Genomic DNA, 22167 nt, shown 5'->3' with positions numbered 1-22167 from the left:
TTAAAGTATTTCTCCATTTATAAATTGTGCCTTTTCCTTATCCATTTTTAGTTTTGTTTTTTTGTTTTGTTTTGTTTTATTGTTGCCATACTGGTAGCATGAAGTTCCAGGGCCAGGAACTCTCACGAAAGCAGCGACCCAAGCTGCTGCAGTGACAACACCAGGCCCTTAACCCACTGTGCCATCAGGGGATTCCTCCTTACCCTTGTTTTTATTTGTGTATACCTATTGATTTTTCAGAGGTTATTATATATTAAGGATATTGACCTTGTTTGTTTTGTTTTTCACACTTTATTTAGAATGTGCAATAAAGTTCAAATTTCTGTAGTTTACGCAATGGTCCATTAGTAATTCTTGACAGCACAAGTCCCACGTGATCATTTTTGCATTTTATGTTTTCTTGGCTCTTGGATGTTTATTTTTCCACTTAAATTTTTCTAGATTTCTGCAAAATTGTGCCAAATTTAAAACTCATTTTGGGAAGTGCTGGCATTTTTACAGTACAAAATAGAGTTTTTCTTTTTACTTAGATTACCTGAATAATTTGCGATCATTGAAATTTCTTTCTTGCTTTGATAATTTAGTGGTTCTTAGGTGATAGTATACACCACACATTTCTGGTAATACACTGTAAAATATACTGACTTTTATTCACTTTGCTACTCTTTTAAATTGCATCTTTGTTTTTCTCTCTCCCTTGAAGGGAAATGTAAGAAATTGAGATACTTAAATAATTCAGTAGATTTCAGAGATGCACGTTGCAATTTATTGGCAAGAGAAGGCCATAATATTTTTAAAAATTTAAAAGTGTAATTACCAAAGTTCCCATCATGGTGCAGTGGAAACGACTCCGACTAGGAACCATGAGGTTGCAGGTTTGATCCCTGGCCTCGCTCAGTGGGTTAAGGATCTGGTGTTGCTGTGAGCTGCGGTAAAGGTTGCAGACGTGGCTCAGATCTGGCGTTGCTATGGCTGTGGTGTAGGCTGGCAGCTTTAGCTCCAATTGTATCCCCTAGCCTGGGAACCTCCATATGAGTGGGCATGGCCCTAAAAAGCAAAAAAAAAAAAAAGTGTGATTACTAATATTATTTTCATGTGGCCATTTCAGGGAGTTCTTTACGTGATTTCTGACTTAACATGGCTTTCAGTCAGATGACGTGTTTCCTCACATGGTCTCTGTGTATACCGGAGGTCCATAGGCTTCTCAGAATGTTGATTTAGGGGGGTGGTACCACCCCAAAGGGTGAAATACCACATATCTGAAGGAAGAAAATTATGAACAGACATGTGAATTGTTAGTGGTATTAAGTCTTTTAAAGAAGACTTGGGGAATTCCCTTGTAGCTCAGCAGATTAGGGATCCAGCATTGTAACTGCAGCTGCTCAGGTCGCTGCTGTGGCGCAGTTTGATTCCTGGCCCAGGAACTTCCAAATACCATGGGCACAGCCAAAAATAAATACATAGGACTTGGTTGGAAGCAGAAATATATGTTAGAGAGAAAGTGGGTCACATTAATGACTGATTAATTATGGTTGGCATTTACCGTAAAATTAAAGAGCCCCTCCCCTTCTTTTCTTAATTATATTTCATTCTCAGGTTTATGAGTTTAACTTGTTGGGTTTTTTGATTTGGGGTGGGGAGGAGGTTGTTGGTTTTATTTTGTGTTTTTTTTGTGTGTGTGTGTTTTGGCTGCCCCTGCAGCATGTGGAAGTTCCTTGCCAGGGATCAAACCTACACCACAGCAGCGACAATGTGGAATCCTTAACCCACTGAGCCACCGAGGAACTCTTAACTTGCCTTTATTTTTGTAGCAATTTTTGAAAAACAAACCCAAACCACTCACTCCAGTTACTCTTGCAGGCAGAGGCTCGTCTGCTGGAGGAACAGCGGAGAGTCCAGGTCTACCTTCATGAAAGCACCCAGGACGAGCTAGCAAGGAAGTGTGAGCAGGTGCTTATTGAGAAACACTTGGAAATCTTCCACACAGAATTTCAGAATTTACTGGATGCTGACAAAAATGAAGGTGAGCCACTACGATTCAGAACAGAGACCTGTGGATTCTCAATTCAGAGTTAACATTACCAACACCAGTCTGTTTTTAAAAGGTGTATGTGTGCGCATGCGTGTGTGCACGCATGCCTTGTCATGTGTTGATTTCAAATTTCTTTAGATTGTTTTGGGTGTGACTTTGGGAGAAGAGCATCTTTTCAGTTTGGTTTCAAATATAACCTCTCCCATACACTTTAGAATTAAATGATGCCACCACTGTTTGTTTTAGTATTTTTCTTTTGAAAATCCCTCAAGATGAGAAGGCTGTTATTTTGTAGAAATATTCCCTTGTTTTACTGGGATATGTTAGGAGCCCAATAAAAGACTGTTGCTTGAATTCAGGATTTTTCTTCTTTGGTGCTCATAAGTTAACCATGTGCCGTACATATGCTAAGTGAAGAATTTGGGAGCCATTTGGTGATTTATTTGTTTGTATAGTTGAGATGGATATTTGTAAATACTCTATAAATTTATTCATTCTTAAATAATATTTGAGTGCCTATTATGTGTCAGGCATAAATAAATATGTTGAATTTTGGGAAGCATCAGATGTAGTTCCTGATAAGTCTTTTTTCTCTATTAGTGGTTTCTCATAGTAAGGGGGAAATTATGTTCTTTTAATGGCATGACTTTATTGTTACTTTCAGCTAACTATACATATGCTAAATATAAAATATTTGGTTATAATTAAGTGCATTTAATTATTATAGTCTAAAAACATGGTGGTTTTACTTCGGTGTATCTTTCCTCTCTTACAAATACATACCTAGTGGAATGGATGTGCAAAGTTTGTGTCAGTGCGTAAAGGTGGCACCTTCTTCTTTCAGATTTGGGTCGCATGTATAATCTTGTATCTAGAATCCAGGATGGCCTGGGAGAATTGAAAAAACTCCTGGAGACACACATTCATAATCAGGGTCTTGCAGCAATTGAAAAATGTGGAGAAGCTGCTTTGAATGTAAGTACCATTTAACTGAAAGTCAGTTCAACCTATCCATTCCCGCACCTATACTGCAGGCAGGCGTGTGTTGTCTCCACTTACAGATCCAAGGGGTAAGATTTTTTTCACTTGACTTTCATAGAGAAACTTGTTTTGGACCTGCGTCCCAGTGCTCCCAAGATGCGGACAATCCTGTTGCGCCAAGCAGGAACTCCTGTTTTGGCTTTTTAAAGTAGAAGGTTCACAAGCATCTTTGTTTATTCGTAAATATCTTTGTAAACTCTTCTTTGGCACTTTTTAGGCATTAACGATGTTTCTTGATTTTTTTTTTTTCTCCTTTGTTTCTTGCACTAGAAGAGAGAAGATTCTTTCATAGAAAGAGCAGGTCAAAGCCCCCTAGAAACTTGGCTGCCCCTTGCAGGCTGCCCCTTGCAGTAATTCTGGTCTTTGTACTCCCTTTGGTTGAAAGTCACAGGGCTGTTTGCCTTGAAATGTGTAGCATTCCTACTGCACCCCACCGCCCCCGACCCCAGGAGGTACGAGAATACTCTGCTAGTTTATCTATAATTCACGTGATAACCTTACATAGAAAATACCATGTTTCTAAGAGACAGGTAAGTTGTCTTCAGTTGTGTCCCTCTGGTGAACTTGAGCTTTGTTAGTGTCTGGGAGAACTAAAGGAGAAGAAAAGCTAGAACACAGTTGCTTCTGAATCAGAAACACTCTTATCCCTGATTTTATTGTGTTTGGTGTTAATTATTTCAACAACACTATCTTTAACACTATCTTTTTTAAGTCTTCATTTTCCTGTTATCTTTGTGAGATTCTTTTTCCACTTTTTAATTATGGAGGTTACCACCTCACTTGTTGCCTTGCCACTTCTGTGAGTTATTAGAGGAATGAAGTAAATTCCTTCCTGTATCTTTATAAGGTTATTAATTTTAGACTTCTAAGGTGGAAAGGGACAGGCTTAGTAGTGGGTACTGTGGAAAAGAGCTCCAGTATCAGCTTCAGATACTTCAGTGTGAAGACCCAGCACCAGGACACACACACTGTATCTTGGTGATGAGACTTCGGGGACGGTGTCTCTCAAATCCCAGCTCCTCTCTTCACTATCTGCGTGGCCGTGCTACCAACTTGCTTCTCCCCTCCGTGTCAGTTGGGGGGGGGGGGGGAGGAATAATGATAGTTTTACAAATAATACTTGTAAAGAACTTATTAAATCGAGGGTACATGTACTCAACTGTGAAGACTGCAGTTTATTATGCAGTATACTGTTTTAATTTTGAAAACTCACAAAAATTATCTCTATACCTTGATGACTCTTTTAAAAACTAAATATTGGGAGTTCCCGTCGTGGCGCAGTGGTTAACGAATCCGACTAGGAACCATGAGGTTGCGGGTTCGGTCCCTTCCCTTGCTCAGTGGGTTAACGATCCGGCGTTGCCGTGAGCTGTGGTGTAGGTTGCAGACGCGGCTCGGATCCCACGTTGCTGTGGCTCTGGCGTAGGCCGGTGGCTACAGCTCCGATTGGACCCCTAGCCTGGGAACCTCCATATGCCACGGGCGCAGCCCAAGAAATAGCAAAAAAGACAAAAAAAAAAAAAAAAAAAAAAAAAAGTAAATATTGTGTGCGTGTTCCTCGTATTCAGAAGAGGCCAACTTGATGAAGAAAGCTTTTTAATACTGTCAGGTGTTTTCACAGTTGTTAAATAAAAACTCAATTTAGCTATATGGGCAGCAAAGGCAAGTTAAAGGACATGACTTTCCTTGAAATGAATTAAGTTGGCAGTCTTATTTCATCAGGTATGGATTAGAGTGTGGTAAATGAAGCAGGTCTTGTGTTTTCATGTACACTGTTATTTTAGGAGACTGGCCTTAGGGGACTCATGTTCCAGGTGAATATAGTTAGATTAAAAATAATTATGATAACTTGTCTTTTTGTTTTCATGGGAATGTTGGGATATTACTTCTTCTTCTTCTTCTTTTTTTTTTTTTTAATGTCTTTGCCTTTTCTAGGGCCGTTCTGGCAGCATATGGAGGTTCCCAGGCTAGGAATCTAATCAGAGCTGTAGCTGCTGGCCTACACCACAGCCACAGCCACAGCAACTCGGGATCCAAGCCATAGCTCATGGCAACGCCGGATCGTTAACCCACTGAGCAAGGCCAGGGATCAAACCCGCAACCTCATGGTTCCTAGTTGGATTCCTTAACCACTGAGCCACGACGGGAATTCCAGGCTATTACTTCTAATGTCCATCTTTTCCAAACCAAGGCAAAGTCCTAAATGGGGAAATAATCATATTGCAATTCTCATTCTCATCTCAATACCATTTTTTCCTCTTTCCTTTGGGTACAGTCAGCTGCCTAATTGACATGATCAGTGTGTCTTGAATCTGAAATTTGCATTTTCATTACAGTCAAAGCTCACGTTCAGCTCCTAAGTGAAATCATTTCTCTATTAGAAACTTCATCTTTCAGCATTAGCAAAAATAAACTGTATTTACCAGCAGTTATATTTTACTGGAAATTAAGCTTTTAAAAGAATATTTTTGTTACTTAGATGTAAGCCACTGATAAAGGTGTTTAAAAACTAAAACAAGATTTTCCCCCACGAAGGATAATTATATATCTTATTAACTTGTATTGCATCTGCGTTAACTTTTAAAAGTCAAGACATTTAAAAAATACATATTGATTTTAATTATTATTTCCACAAGAACTGTTTTGAGGGAGGGTTGTTTTGCTTTTTAGGGCCACACTTATGGCATATGGATATAGCTGCAGCTGCCGGCCTGGCCTACACCACAGCAATGTGGGGTCCAAGCCATGTTTGCAACTTAAACCACAGCTCACAGCAATGCCAGATCCTTAACCCACTGAGCAAGGCCAGGGGTTGAACCCACATCCTTAAGGATACTAGTCAGTTTTGTTGCCACTGAGCCATAGTGGGAACTCCAAGAACTGTTTTTATATGGAAATCATGAAAATGGTATTTTAAATTGTTTTTCTTGTGAGGAAAAGTTTCTTTAAGAAAGTACGTTTATTTTCTGCAAAGGGAGTTTTTCCCTGGATTTTAATTTTGTTGTTTTATCACTGAAGTTTCAGTTGACATATAAGTCTGACTAAGTGTGGATTGGTCGACATCCTTCCCAGGTCTGGTCATGTATTCTACCTTTACTCACCAATGGTGTGAAAGCTCAGGAAGCTTGAAGAAGCTCTAGAAAGAGCATGTGTAGCCAGTCTTACCTGGCGCATGGTAGCTGCTTAACTGCTCATTGTAAGACAGAATAAACTCAGCTGCTAAAACAAATAATTTTATGTAGGTATTCTACATGTGTAATAATTTTTTTTTTACATGTGTAATAATATTTTATTATATTACATGTGTAATAATAAACATGAAAGATGTATTTTATTATATTACATGTGTAATAATAAACATGAAAGATGTATTGTAACCCAAACTGTGATGGTGTTCCAAAATCCACAAATGCTGGGGGAAAGGAGGCAGAAAAAATAGATTGTTTGAATTAGTAAATAATAATAATAATTATTATTATATCTTACTTTAAGTGGGTTTCATTACTTTAAAAACAAATTTTGGGAGGAGTTGCTGTCATGGTGCAAGAGAATCTCACTAGGAACCATGAGGTTGTGGGTTCAATCCCTGGCCTTGCTCAGTGGGTTAAGGATCCGGCGTTGCTGTGAGCTGTGGTGTATGTAGGCTGCAGATGTGGCTCGGATCTGGCTTTGCTGTGACTGTGGTATAGGCCCGAAGCTGTAGCTCCAATTAGACCCCTAGCCTGGGAACCTCTGTGTGCCGTAGGTACATCCCCAAAAAGCAAAAAAATTAAAAAAAAATTTTTTTGGAGTTCCGCTTGTGGCTCAGCAGGTTATGAACCCAGCTAGTATCCATGAGGACACAGGTTCAATCCCTGGTCTTGCTCATTAGGTTAAGGATCTGGTGTTGTCATGAACTGTGGTGTAGGTCGAAGACCTGGCCTTGGATCTGGCGTGGCTGTGGTGTAGGCCAACACCTGCAGCTCCAATTCGACCCCTAGTCTGGGAACCTCCACATGTGGTAGGTACGGCCCTAAAAAGCTAAAAATAAAAGTAAAAACACAATTTTTAAGGTTTGAAACGTTTTGCCTAATTGAATTGTAGTGTATGAGAATAGTTTATAATTTGTCTATTAAATGCCATAGAAGATACTGCTTAGATGATTTTTTAAGGGCTGAAAAGTTTAATCCTATGATTCCATTTATACCATCAATTTGGCTAGAAAACAAGTCTTAATGCTACTTAGTCTGGCCAAGGCTGTACTTATTACAGGTTGCAATTTTATAATGTGATTCAAATAATATTTTTGTGTTAGAAACTTCAAAATCTACTTAATTTTCTAAAGGCCTTTTTTTTTTTTTTTAAAGTTAGAGCAGATTTGAAGAGAATGGCTGTTCCTGGGTAACCAGTGCCAGGGGAGAGTCCCCCTCACATGTGTCCCCCCTCTTTCCCAAAGAGGGAACTGGCAGTCCTCGAGTTACATGGCTGAAACCCTTAACCCCTGTGCTATTTTTAGATGTGTGCTGTCTCCCCTGCCTGCCCTGCACCCAGGCCAGGGAATATGGCTCAGCATCAGGGCTTCTCTCGTCACAGGACTGCAGGTTGAAGCAGGTCAGTGTGGGACCACCCCACCCACCAGGGTGTGAGATGGCAGAGTGGGGAAGAGTTCTCTCCAGCCTTCAGAAACCCTGTGGCAGAGGATGCACAGCCTACCGTGCTTCAGAACCCATTCGCATGTTGCATTGGACACCAGTAGGACTTCCGAAGTCTTGTCCACAACGAAATAAACATAGTTTTGAAACTGGTGTAGAGCTGAACAAAGGATCAGATAATTTTTTAATATACAAGTTGCCCCATTCGTGGCCTCTAGACTGAAAAGAGAGTAGCATGGCAGGGTTAGTCAGCATATTGCATTAAGACTCAGCTGGGAGTCGAGAAAGATCTTGTGTGCTTGTGTAGATGAGCCAGGGCACTTGAAGTGTGTTCAGTCCTCGGCAGTACGGTGACTGTAGAAAGAGAATCCCTGTTCATATAGGAGGAGGGTGGGCCCATCCACGTAGGTCTTAAGGGGGAGCATCTTGAGAGCAGAGTCTACACCTTCAGGTGTAAATAGCTGACAGCAGAGGCCCATGGTGTGGCTGACCCTGTGCTGGGTTCTCAGTTGTTTCATGTACCAAAGCAACTAGCCACATGGTGCTGGCTGGTTTTTACAACTCACTGCGCCAGTGCTCCAGATAAAATTGAAATCATTTTCATCCATTCAACAAGCATTTCTGGCCTTCCAGCGATGAATCTTGATGTTAAGAATTCCAGTGTGAAGTACCCCACCTCTCCATGAGCTCGTCTGCCTGCCTTACTGACTTATGTATCAGGCCTGTTTTAAAGCTCACACCTTCTTCCCCTGTTCCTTAGCACAATCAATGGTGGCAGCTGTGTGACATGTGCCACCTGGCCCTCGTCCTTTTCGCTAGCAGCATCAGTGATCTAAAATGGTATCGTTTCCTAGTGAGTCGACCTGGCTTGGACAGCCTGCCTGTTTGCCCACCCAATAGTGTGTTTCTCAGCTACATCCTCTCCGATGGGTCAGAAGGGTGTGGACATGCCACCTTCCTTGGCTCTCCAAGCAGTTTGTGTCCAGTCCTAAAGCTGCCCTTATAGTCTGGGCCCTGTCACTTCACTTCTGAGTGGTCTTACCTCAGCTGTTCCTGTTCACACCTCTTCATGCATAGCAGTTTTATCACTCAAAGATACTACTTAATGCATTAACAGTTTTACTCCACATTATTCATCCTTTGTTTAAAATAAAGCAAAAAAACAAACAAAAAACACCCTCTTCCCTAAAATATTAAATCTTAACTTTGTATTAAATCAAAATCCTCTTCTGATTGGCCCCTATTTTTATGAACTTCTTCTGGTAAAACTGCTCTATCCTCATTCCCCGCAAATACACTTCCTTATACTCATCTACCGTCTCTGCCCGTAATGAGTCCTTCCTGGTTTCTTCCTGCTTAGTCCTGCTTTTTTAAGGCCCTTTTATTAAAAGATCTCTCCATTAACTATCCCAGCCTGCCTGGTTATACCCTCATCCTGAACCCTTGTGGCATTTATAAAAATCTCCCATCTGCCATTTTATATTTGTGTATAACCTCTCTGCTTCCTGTCACTTCATTGATTGTAAATCCCTTGAGAGTAAAGCTGACGCCTTCGTAAGGATTTATACTCCATTGTTGGAGCCCTGGCGCCTTACTCAGGTCTGTGTTGGTGATGATGACGACGAGGGCCCTGGTGAAGAAGGAGAGCCCCCTGCTGCTGCCTACCACCCCCTTTCCGGTTTCACCCACCTCGCTCTTCATTCTCATCATTGCCGTCGTCTGCTCTGAAACACTCGGTTCCAAACACGTCTTGCTGTACCTTCCTGATTCTTCTCTCTACTTATTCCTTGTTTCTTTTTTTCCCCTCTAAGTTAAACACCTTTATCTTTCAAAACCCTCAAATGCCATTTCCTCCACGAAGCCTTTCTCGATCACCCCACCCTTTGAAGTAATAGCATGTTGGAGTATTTACGTGACAGTCACACTGCATGTATCTTAGATGTCTGGGTAAAAACCTTCCCCAGCGATGGCTTTATCCGTCTTCATGTCCTCCCCTCGGCACAGAGTCTTGTACAGAGAGGGTGTGCTTATGTCTAATTATACTCCTCACTGTTTGCAGCAGGATTCAGGACTGCTTACACAGTACATAAAAGACAGTGGGATAAAGGAAATAAGAGAGTAGTAAAATAAAGCTTGGAAACAAACGAAGCTAAGTGTACGATTGCACTCAAAGAACCTGCAGTGAAGTTCAGTACTCTTTGTTAGAGGAGGGTCACAAGTTTGCCTCCAGTTTTTCTTTGTCAGAACAGAGAGCTTGTTGGGAAGGACAGTACTGTGGAGTACAGTCAGCTCCTTGATTCGCAGTGGTCACAGGAAATAAGCCTGTAACTCAAAAGAGGGGACTTGATTGGCATTGAGAAGTGACAATACATTTCCCAATGGTAGGAAGTCATCCATGTGAGTACAAAGTGAATTCTAAATCAGGTCATTGGATGGCTTTGTAATTTCTCCTGACACCAAAGTTTTATAGCAGAGTACTAAAATAAAGCCCAGGGAGAGAGTCAATGCAGACTTTAAGTACTTGCTAATGAATAAGTGCTTGACAGTACAGTGGGTTCCACGTTGAATTTTTAATAAACACACGATTCCGTAGCATCTGGGTTCCATCGTACTTCACTAGAGAGCGGGCTTCGTAAATTAGGTTTAGAGAGTGTTTCCATAATGTCTTCAGGGCAAAAATGGCAACAGATAACCACAAAGTCTTCTTTGAAGCCGTATCCTAATCTAATGACCTCAGTCTAATTGAAACTGAAATGTAATCCAGCAGGAGTGGGCTTGTGGATCCTTCCATGTTCAGCAGAGCTGTTGGTCCAACAGTGGGGAGCCGGACTAAGCCAGAAAGTTGTGTTTATTGTATACAGAAGTGGGAGCTGGCAGAGCTGGCAGCTCTAGGATGGGGAGCGATGGCAGTTGAAAAAGGGAGCACTTACAATGGAGTATGTTTAAGGCAGAAATAAAATCAGGTAGCTCTGACAAGCATATTAAAAGATACTAAAAATACTAAAAAGTATAAGACTAAAGGGTGAATCTAGGACTATCAGAATGACAAAAAAGTTCTGTGGTTTGGATTGAGAATTTGAGGTAGATGTAATCATAAGTACTCAGTTGCCGGTGAACTCACAGCAGAATAAACAGCGACACAGTGCTGGGTGCTTCTGGCAGATTTGGGTTTAGTTTGGACATCCAAGATTCTCTTTCTCTTCTGGAGTAAAATGCTTAACTTAATTCTGACCCAGCCTTTCTATGGATGGTAATAGAGGAAGATTGTCCTCTCAGAGCTAAAACTAGCTAGGAAACCTTACATTTGGAAACTGGATTTATTTGGTCAGAGGGGATGACATGAGCTGTTAGACTATGCAGAGTGTGGGATAAGAAAATCCTAGATCCTAGACTGTCAGAGCTATAGGCTATTCCTTAGAGCTGGGTGATGGATTAGGGGCAGCTGGTTTTACTATTCTTATTTTGAATATGTTGAAACTTTGCCATAATAAAAGATTTTTCTAATAAATGAAAAAGGGAGTTCCCCAGCAGCCTAGAAGGTTGAGAACTTGGCATTGTCACTGCTGTGGCGTGGGTTTGATCCCTGGCCCAGGAGCTTCTACATGCCTCGGGTGCAGCCAAAAAAAAGGAAAGAAAGAAAGAAAAAGGAAGAAATGTGCCAGATTCAGTGCAGTTGATGTGGGAAGGGAGAAAGAGAAGGGACCAAGAAGCTGTTTTTAGGATAAAAGGAAACAGTTTTATACAGTGTAAGTCAAACTGATAAGTTTTGTAATTACACAAAATCTGATAAATCATTCTTTGTCTTAGGACACTTTTTCTTGGCAAGTCTAAGTTAGTTCCACTTTCAAAATTTAATATTTTCACCTTTGATCACCCAGAACCTAAATCTAGTCAGTTTAGAGCCTCAGCTTTAACAGGGTAGTGAATACCAGAGGGTGAAGGTGGGCTCCAGGGTTGCAGAGAAATAGGAGTGTGAGCCAGGACCAGGGGAGTGATGGGGGTCAGGGCCAAAAATGAAAGCCCACACAGTCACACAGCTCAGGTCAGAAGTTTGTAAGAGTTCATCAGTGTTCAAAGGTCATGATCAGATTTATTAATTATAGTCTGAGGGTCAGAGCCATGATCATAGCATAAGTAAAAATGGTTGAAGCAGGAGTTCCCATCGTGGCGCAGTGGTTAACGAATCCGACTAGGAACCATGAGGTTGCGGGTTCGGTCGCTGCCCTTGCTCAGTGGGTTAAGGATCCGGCGTGGCCGTGAGCTGTGGTGTAGGTGGCAGATGTGGCTCGGATCCCGCGTTGCTGTGGCTCTGGCGTAGGCCGGTGGCTACAGCTCCGATTCAACCCCTAGCCTGGGAACTTCCATATGCCGCAGGAGCGGCCCAAGAAATAGCAAGAAGACAAAAAGACAAAAAAAATAAAAAATAAAAAAAATGGTTGAAGCAAAAAGCAACAGGTGGACAGAGGTTAAAATGGTAAGAATGGAGAGGACTGGCTAAAAAGCTAGGTTTGTTTGTCTTGGTATTTTAAACTTTAAACCATTCTATGAAAGACTACTGACTCCTGCTTATCAAAATAAAGAGTTTAGATGATGCAGTAGAAAAAGCCCATTAGAAAATTGTAACTCTTTTAATACTAAATGAGCATACCCCCCATACCCCCACTTGTCTCGCACTTGGGGAGAGTGGCTTTTTGTTGATTTGTTTGCTTTTGCTCATTAATAAATATCTAAATCATTTTTATACCCTGAGCACACAGACTGGCAGTGGAGGGGGTCTCAGAAACAGAGTGATAGGTAGCCAGCCTAGGATCAAGGTTTCCACAGGTAGTTGTCAGAGTTTACTGGAGGTTTGTGATTGTTGTTGTTTTGTTTTGTTTTGTTTTTTCTTTCAGGGGCTACACCTTTGGCAAATGGAAGTTTCCAGGCTGGGGGTCGAATCGGAGCTATAGCCACTGGTCTACACCACAGCCATAGCAACGCCAGATCTGAGCCAAGTCTGCAACCTACACCAGAGCTCATGGCAATGCCAGATCTTTAACCCACTGAGTGAGGCCAGGGATTGAACTCACATCCTCAGGGATAATAGTTGGGTTCATTACTGCTGAGCCACAGCAGGTATTCCCTGTGATTGTTTTTTTTTTGTGAACATTGTGCTTCTCTGGGTTTTGTGTGGAGATGATGTGACTCCAAAGGGGAAAGGCTAATGCCCTGGGGAAGAAGAGTTACACAGCCCCAAATAATTGTGGTGTGTTCTTGTTAATTAAGGAGACTTCACTTCTTTTCTTTCATTCTTGAAGAGAAACAAACCTGAGGCGAGGACGTCAGCCTATGGAGCAAGGCCCCAGTGTCCTGAGCTGCTGATCCTCCATCCCCTGAGAGCTCTTGTGAAGCCCCCATACCCCTGGAGCTGTTCTGAGTGAAGTGCAGAGCCACATGCATGAAGTAGGAGAGCCTGGAGCCTCTAGGGCCCCCTCATCCTCTTCAGAACCAGTTTGCCTTAGGATCTGGATCATCCTGGGAGATGGTGTCTGACATGCATCTGGGAGATGGGCTTTTAGAACTTCCTTGTTAGCAGACCCTATGGGATAGAAGATAATAATTTAGATATGATCATTGTCGTACCTGGTTTCGCCATTTAAGAACCAGTTGGTTGGAGTTCCCTGGTGATCTAGCAGTTGAGGATCTGGTATTGTCACTGCTGTAGCTCAGATGACTACTGTGGCACAGGTTTGATTCCTTGGCCTGGGAACTTGCACATACCGTGGATGCAGCCCTAAGAAAGAACGAATTGGTGAATCCTGCCTGCCTAGGTGCTGGGAGCTGCAGCAGTCAGAGGCCAGGCCTGCTCTGTCTGGCAGGCTCCTTTGAGCTGACAGCCAGGAGGAGAGACGGCTGTTAGCAACAAGTCTCAAGGACAATGAGTCTGTTGTGGAAGTTCGAGGGCTACCTGAGAAAACACTGGAGACCAGTGGAGCTCCTGAGGCAGGTGCGAAACCAAGATGTGTCCTAGGAACCCAGAAGTCAGTATGATGGGAGGAGGGACCGTGGCCCTGAAAGGCTGTCCTGACCAGGGGATCCTCGAAAGCCAGGTTGGTGATGCCACCTTAATCCTAAGGGCAAGAGGAAGCCAGGTAAACAAGGCTTAGAATCAACCTGAAATGGGCACATTTTATTTTTCACAGAATTGCCACCATGTGGGAAACAGATGAAAAGGAAGGAGAGTTGTTAGTGCTAGTAGCCCGGCTAGGTATGTTGGGCTGATTCAGATGGACATGACACGGGCTGGTGCTGGGGCGGGGGTGCAGAGGAGGAGTAGGTAGTGAGCCTGTGTGGTGGACAGGATTTGGGTTGGGTAATTGTTGAAGCTGGATAACGAATACAAGGGGTGGGTTTTACTGTTCTTTGACATTCTGAATATATTTGAAATTTTTTCTCCAATAAAATGTTGAAAGAAAAGAAATGGAAAGAGAGGTCCAAAAGAGCAGCCGGGCCGGGCGAGGTGAGGTCGGCTCTGACACACGCAGTTCGGGGACCCGTGAGGCATCCGAGGCGGGTTGTCTGAGCTGAGTGGGAGTGTCTGGTCTGGTCTGGAGATGAGTGTGACAGCCACTGGCATAATGATGATCACGTAGGTGGTGGATGAAGTTTCTCTGAGAGGAGCCTGAGAGGTGTTTCTTATAGGCAAAGAACTCCTGTGATTTCATCAAAAATTCACATCTTCGTTTTCTTGAAAAAACAGGCGTCTTCATCTAGCTGATCTTTTCTGTCCTTACCTCTGTTGCTCTTTTTTTTTTTTTTTTCTTAATTTTTTTTAAATTTTATGGCCACATCCATGGCATAGGGAAGTTCCCAGGCCAGGGGATGAATCTGGGCCATAGCTGCAGCAACACCAGATCCTATGCCAGGCCAAGGATTGAACCCACACCTGCAGAGGTCTGAGTTGCTGTAGTTGGGTTCTCTCTCTCTCTCTCTTTTTTTTTTTCCTTTTTCGTCTTTTGTCTTTTTAGGGCTGCATCTGCGGCATATGGAGTTTCCCAGGGTAGGGTTCAAATAGCTGTTGCTGCTGGCCTACGCCAGAGCCGCAGCAGTGCCAGATCTGAGCCGCGTCTGTCACCTACACCACAGCTCACGGCAACGCCAGATCCTTAACCCACTGAGCGAAGCCAGGGATCGAACCCAAAACCTCATGGTTCCCAGTTGCATTCATTTCCTCTGCACCTCAATGGGAACTCCTGTAGTTGGGGTCTTAACTCACTGTTCCACAGCGGGGACTCCTCTCTGACTTTCATAACCCTGCTGTCAGCTGCCCTCTGAAACACCTCCTAAAGATCATCATTTACCTCTGGTTTGGGTAAATCACTCACCCTTTGATTGTCTTTTCTCCCTTTGGTACTGCTGACTATTCTTCCTTCTCTCCCCAGTGTTATTCTTGTGTGTTCCTGTCTCCATCAGCCCTTGTCAGGTGCCCTCTCTGGATCTCAGATGCTAAATTCCAATTTCCAGGGCTTGGTGCCTTAGCACACTCTTCCTAGTGTGGGTTCCATTCCCACACTCACTTCTTAGCAGCCAGGCTCCTGGCTAAGTCTTCTCCTGTGGCAGGATGAATCTGGAGTTGTAGTCTGAAGACTCTCGTCCCCTTAGGGAAGATCTGTCTTTCTGTCTGTAATTCCTTCCTGGCACTTACTGGGACATTTATGTTTTTCCAAATCCTGAATCTGAGAAAAATTGGTCAAGAAATCAAAAACTGAGAAAAGCATTGTATTTCTCCTGCACACGTAATGTCGTCACAGAGACTTCCCTGGTTTGGAGGAATCCATTGATGATGGTCCAGGGCTTGGGCAGGGGTGCTGATGCGGGGCGTCCAGCGTGCAGGTCGCCTCTGCAGGCAGGATGGGGCAGAGGAGCAGCACCATCTAACTGGTCAGTCTCCCTTGTAGGTGATACCCAGGTATAAGTGTGTGTGGGTGGCCCACCCTGCTGCTAAGGGTGAGTCATCTTGCAAATAAGTACTAAGCTGTTGATATACATAATATACTTTATATCTGTCCTGTGAGTGGTGTTCCAAGAAATAGTAAGTTTTGGAAGCAGATTAATTCTCTAAATGGGCAGTTTTGATATAGGATTCTTTAATGCTATTAACCTTGAGTGTTATTTTAGTCAAATACTACCTGGTAATGTTTGCTGGCATTTTATTTTATTTTTTATTTTTTTTGTCTTTTTGCTATTTCTTGGGCCGCTCCCGCGGCATATGGAGTTTCCCAGGCTAGGGGTCGAATCGGAGCTGTAGCTGCCAGCCTACGCCAGAGCCACAGCAACACGGGATCCGAGCCGCGTCTGCAACCTACACCACAGCTCACGGCAACGCCGGATCGTTAACCCACTGAGCAAGGGCAGGAATCGAACCCGCAACCTCATGGTTCCTAGTCGGATTCGTTAACCACTGCGCCACGATGGGAACTCCGTTTGCTGGCATTTTTTAGTGTTTGGATACTCACTAGCGGTGAAGTTCTTGGTAAATACTTTAAAAGAACAAGTGCAGAGAGAAAAGTAATGTGAGCCGGTGAAATAACTTGAGATGAAGTCAGAAAGCAAACTAAAATGTGAATTAGCAAAAGCAGTATCAGTTTCAACAGGAAAGTGAAAATTAAATGCAAACAATATTTTCGTTATTGAAGAAATGAGTTTACATAGAGTAAGATGTGTGTGAACTGAGAAATTTTTTTGGGTGCAGTCTTATGATTAAGACCATTAATACAAATTGCAAGAAATTCTTTTAAACCTGGAAAAATTGTCATGAAACTAAAAGCAGGATTATATGATGGGACAGAAATGCTGTGTGTTTTTAATTTTTAGGATAGATCATTTAAAAATATTAAATATATGTAGCATTGGCTTTCAACATTTTAAGTGATTTTTATTTGGCATTTATTTTAACTTCCTTTTTAATGTTTAATCAAATATCTGTCAGGTAGAGTGCACTTTACGTGTCATTGAAATATAGTCCTGTCACAATATATTTGTCCGTAACAATAATGAACCTGGCATGTGTTGGCAGAACGTTTCAGCTCCTGCACTCCAGGCCACCTGTCTGTGAAATGGTGGCCCCTGTGCCCTTCTGCCCATGCCATCCATCAACACCACCCACCCCAGGCTAAGCTTCTGTCCCTAACCTGTCACCTGGGTCCAGGTCTGGCCCTTTGGCAGATGCTTACCTGTGACTTAGTTTTTTCATCTATAAGATGGGCATGCAAATAACACTGACCTCTCAGTTTGACTGTGACACTTCCGCTGAACGTGCGGCAGGTTCTCAACACCAGCTGGTCTGCTTTTATTATTACCCAGTACTGTCGCCTTTGGCCCTTATTTTCCCTGTCTGTCTTTTGCATCACTCCGGAAACCTCTCCTGTGGTTGATCCTTAGATTTCATTTCCATTACATTGGGTGAAAGAGATACCCAGTTAGTTGGCCATCCTGCTGCTCCCCCAGTACTCTCCCTTCTCCCAGACCCTGGCTTTTCCCACCTTCATTCTCTTTATTTGTCCACAAGGGTCTTCTGATTTGCTTGGGTGCACTGGTCAGACCCTCGCTGCCACTTCTGACCCCCCCAGCCCATGTCCACACTTCCTAGGACTTAAAACCCACATTATTCTTGCATTGCTTCTCCAGCTAAGTTCTAAATAATGGACTGACTGGTTTCCCAGCCAAAACAAAATCCAGAATTTGCGGGGGTTTTTTGTTTGTTTTTGTCGTTGGTCTTTTGGGCCACAGATGCAGCATATGGAGGTTCCCAGGCTAGAGGTCGAATCAGAGCTGCAGCTGCTGGCCTACGCTACAGCCACACCAGATTCAAGCTGCATCTGTGACCTACACTGCAGCATATGGCAATTCTGGATCCTTAATCCACTGAGTGAGGCCAGGGCTTGAACCTGAGTCCTAATGGGTATTAGTCAGGCTCACTGAGCCACAACAGGAACTCCCCAGAATTTGAATTTTTAACAACAAAAGTTGGCTAAAGCAAAGTATCACTTAGAAAGCTTTTTTTGGGGGGGGGTGTCTCTCTGAATTTTCAAGTAATTTGAAAAATCACTGATTTTATTACAGTTTGAAATCAGTGTTTAATTTTGAGTGCAGAGAATATATTTTCTTTTATTATATCTATAAACAGAATGTCCTGTGTGTTTTGATGATAGAATGAAAACTATTCCTTGATCTTAACTGGTTAACATCCTTGAAGAAGTATCCAGACCTTTTGGAATATTTTATAGTAGCATGTTAATAAACAATTAACATGTCTGTTTTTCCCTCTACCCAAGGACCCCAAAATGTATGTACAGACAGTGTTGGATGTTCATAAAAAGTACAACGCCCTGGTGATGTCCGCGTTCAACAATGATGCTGGCTTTGTGGCTGCGCTGGACAAGGTGAGTGTGCTGGCCCGTGGCTTTCGTGTGGGGTGGGTGGCTGGTACGTTGTCCTCTAACGGTGTCTCTGACCCACAGGCTTGCGGGCGCTTCATAAACAACAACGCAGTTACCAAAATGGCTCAGTCTTCCAGCAAATCCCCTGAGTTGCTGGCTCGATACTGTGACTCCTTGTTGAAGAAGAGGTACTAGTGACTTTGCAGTTTGTTGTAAACCTGTTTAAAATCTTAGCCTCTTTGAAGAGCTAAACTCTATATTGCATTTTGTGTATAATGTAATTTTTGTTCCTTTTGAGAAAACAGTATAAACGTACTGTAAAGAAGTGGTAGAGCGTTCCCTTTGTGGCTCAGCGGTTAACGAACCTGACTAGGATCCACGAGGATGAGGGTTTGATCCTTGGCCTTGCTCAGTGGATTAAGGATCCAGTGTTGCTGTGAGCTGTGGTGTAGGTTGCAGACGCAGCTTGGATGTGACGTGGCTGTGGCTGTGGTGCAGGCTGGCCGCTATAGCTCCAATTTGACCCCTAGCCTGGAAATTTCCATATGCTGTGGCTGCAGCCCAAAAAGCAAAAAAAAAAAAAAAAAAAAAAAAAAGTGAAATACACCTTTTTTGTCTTCCTAAAAGGCACTTGACTATATATGTTAAATGCCCAGTTTATGTTTTTCTTACGTTACTAAATTCTTTGTAATTGTCGGCCGTGTGAGCATGACCCTTTTAGCTAAATAGATTCCACTAGGCAGGTCCAGCTGGTGGTTACAACAGAAAGTCACCACTTCTCTTCATTCCCTAGTTGTTCTTTTCTATTGGCCTTGCTTAATTTTTTTCCAGTTGAAAATTTTGTAGCTCCCACTGGCTGCTTTTTAAAACAGAAGACTCTCCCATATTACAGTATTCTCATTATTCTGTGTACTTTTAACATTTATCTTCCTTTAATGACTTTGATTTAGTACTGCTTTTTCATAGTCTGTATATTTTGAGCATCTTATTTCTCAACTGATATTTCCCTAATCACTGTATGTGTATTGATCACTAGAGGCACCATAATCTGATTCTCTGCGTTGTGTTTTTTGAAGTTCTCAATAATTTTTGTGTGGGTTTTGGTTTGCCCCAGCTTCTCTTTCACTGAACTAGCTTTCAGTTTAGAAATGCTCCAGGCTTATTTTAGTGATCCAGATATCACATCAACACATGTTGCAGTAGTTTTCCATGCCCCCAGTTAGAGGGGTTTGATATTAAAAAATTTTAAGGAGCTCTCTAAGGCTCATATAATCCCATTATGAAAAAGACTGAGAATAACTACACTACCAAGAGAAAGACTACAAACAAGTCTCACTTAGAAATAGAGATGTGGGGAATCTTAAGTAAAATATTAGCAAACTAAATTTATCAGTGAACCAAAGAATAATTGTTCAGAATGTAGGACAGCTTTCTAGGAATGAATGCAAGGATGGCTCAGTAGTAGCAGATGGAATATAATTGACTTTAACAACAGAGCTATATGAACAACAATGTGGTCTTCTTGATTGACATGGGAAAATATTTAATAAGGTTAATAGCCATCTCCTTTTTTATTTTTTTTTAAGAGCTGCACCCACGGCATCTGGAAGTTCCCAGGCTGAGGGCCGAATCAGAGCTACAGCTGCTGGCCTACACCACAGCCACAGCAATGTGGGATCTGAGCCGAGTCTGTGACCTACACCACAGCTCACGGCAATGCTGGGTTCTTAACCCGCTGAGTGAGGCCAGGGATCAAACCCGCATCCTCATGGGTCGTAGTCAGGTTGATTCACCACTGAGCCACTGAGTACTCCAATAGCCATCTCTTTTAACTTTGTCAGGAAGCCATTTGCCCAAGGCCTGGTGCAAATTGAGTATTTGATTTTTTTCCTCCCTATTGCAGTGCTTATCTAATGTATAATTTAGCAGTTCTAGTCAGATTCTCTAATGTATTCATTTCAGGAGTGAAAATGGACTTTAAATTGGAATGCCTCTTGTGACCTTTTATTTTTTAGGCTCAGTAAAATGAAAATTTTCAATATTTTAAATGTGTAGATACTCTTGTAGGGCTTCAGTTTGTTTGACTTTTTGTCTTTTCATAAATGGTCCTCATCAAGTCTCCTGGTGTATATTATTCTTTAGTTAAGGCTGCTAAAGCAGGCAGAATGGTGGATAGTTCTGAGTGCTGTTTTAACAAGTGTATGTTAGTGATTGGACTCCAGGGACACTTAAGTTAAACTCTTCCAGGAAAGAGACACAGGCCTGACCTATCAGTGAGAAGAATGGGCTTCCTGAGCCAAGTATTTCCCCCCTCCGCCCAGGGCTGTACCCACAGCATATGGAAAGTTCCTAGGCTAGGGGCTGAATTGAAGCTGTGGCTGCCAGCCTATACCACAGCTATAGAAACTTAGGATCCAAGCTGCTTCTACAACCTATGCTGTAGCTTGCAACATTGCCAGATCCTTAACCCACTGAGCAAGGCCAAGGATTAAACCCACAATCCTCACGGATACTAGTCTGGTTCTTAACCCATTGAACCACAACCGGAATTCCTGAGCCAACTATTCTTAAGTAGGATCACGTCTTTAGAGCTTGTTTGCTGGTTGGATCATTTTATATGGATTTTATAGGGGTCTTGTTTATTAAGGTCTCTTGGAGTAAAAGCTTTAAATTTTTACCCTGCAATCACCTTTCAGTTAATATTTATTCATAGACTAGAGTGAATCAAGCAGTTGTAAAAGGACAACCATCTATTTTGTGGACGTAATGACATGTAAGGCAACACTTTAGAGGTAGTTTACAAACTCTTTTATCTTTAATTACTAGGCCATTAAAAGGCCTTTTATTTTTTCAAAGTTAAGTTAAAGCGTATTATATAGAAAGCAATTAGAAAAGTAAAAGGCATGTTTAAATGGATTATCTTAAAGGAAAACTTGATTCAGAATGTTTGGGGAAGCTTTTAATAAGTATCATCTATTGAGATCCATTGTGGATATTCTACATTATTCTGTGGAAGAACAGATTATGAAAGAGAGATAAAGTGTAGGACAGCCTAAACCTTCCCTCTTCCCCGTGCTAATCTGAGAACTAACCACTTGAATGTTCAGAACCACACTCTAATGTGGTTTGGTTGAGTGGTGCTTGTTTGATAAATGTTTCCTGATTTATTTTAAAACACTATACCTTTTAAAATTTTTCAGTTCCAAGAACCCAGAAGAAGCAGAGCTAGAAGACACACTCAATCAAGTGGTAAGAAGCTCCAGGGTCACGTCAATGTGCAAGTAGCCTTTTCTCTGACAAGTGGCTTTTCAGTTATTTAAATGAGGCATATGGAATATGGAAAGTAGTAGAAGCATTCGTTTTATTTTGAATCTATGATTTTACTCCCTATATTAAGTCCTTAATTTTGGCATTTGTACTTTCCTTATTTGTATTCAGTCTAGACTTCACGTAATTTTAGGGATTGATGAAAATACCTGCCTTAAAGATAATGGGGCAGTATTGTAAGCGTGGCATACAGGGCTGGACAAAACGGAGCACACATGTTTGTTTCTGGCCTGGGTTTGGTGACAGTGTCTTTGTAAGTGTGTTAAGTGTGCTCTGGTGTGGCTTTTCTAGATGGTGGTCTTCAAGTACATAGAGGACAAAGATGTGTTCCAGAAGTTCTATGCAAAGATGCTGGCCAAGAGGCTTGTCCATCAGAATAGCGCCAGCGATGATGCTGAAGCAAGCATGATCTCTAAGTTAAAGGTAAATGTAATGTTTTCCGGAAAAATGCCAGTTTTAAGTCACTAAAGTTCTGGGTTGTCAGTTGGGCAGAGTAGACAATGGATGACATGGATTCTGTGCCGTGAGAACTCCGCCCTCCACCACAAGGACCCCACCGCCAGTGTTGTGACAAGCCCAGGTCAGGCCTCACATGCTCTGCCAACCCTTCCCCTGCTGCATAGAGCCCCTCCTGCTCCAGCTGAGCCTGGCACATCGTCCAAGTGTCTTCTCCGAGCTCCTGCACCCGTGACCTCAGCTCTGTCTCCACTCCCCAAGA

General features: G+C 42.4%; 1 protein-coding gene across 7 annotated transcripts in view; it reads left to right on the top strand.

Moving 5' to 3' along the window:
* Nucleotides 1-22167, top strand: part of CUL1 (cullin 1) — a 104592-nt gene that overhangs the window by 67894 nt on the left and 14531 nt on the right. For all 7 annotated transcript variants that reach the window (XM_021063586.1, XM_021063584.1, XM_021063587.1 and 4 more), the window contains 6 exons: nt 1861-2023; nt 2877-3007; nt 18018-18125; nt 18204-18310; nt 21323-21371; nt 21741-21872. In XM_021063586.1, coding sequence (XP_020919245.1) covers nt 1861-2023; nt 2877-3007; nt 18018-18125; nt 18204-18310; nt 21323-21371; nt 21741-21872 — 690 coding nt within the window. The remainder of the gene's footprint in view (nt 1-1860; nt 2024-2876; nt 3008-18017; nt 18126-18203; nt 18311-21322; nt 21372-21740; nt 21873-22167) is intronic.

The sequence above is a fragment of the Sus scrofa genome, chromosome 9 (assembly GCF_000003025.6).
Source record: "Sus scrofa isolate TJ Tabasco breed Duroc chromosome 9, Sscrofa11.1, whole genome shotgun sequence".
Classification (NCBI taxonomy): Eukaryota; Metazoa; Chordata; class Mammalia; order Artiodactyla; family Suidae; genus Sus; species Sus scrofa.
Note: the sequence above shows the minus strand (reverse complement) of the source record. Positions and strands in the feature narration are given on the sequence as shown.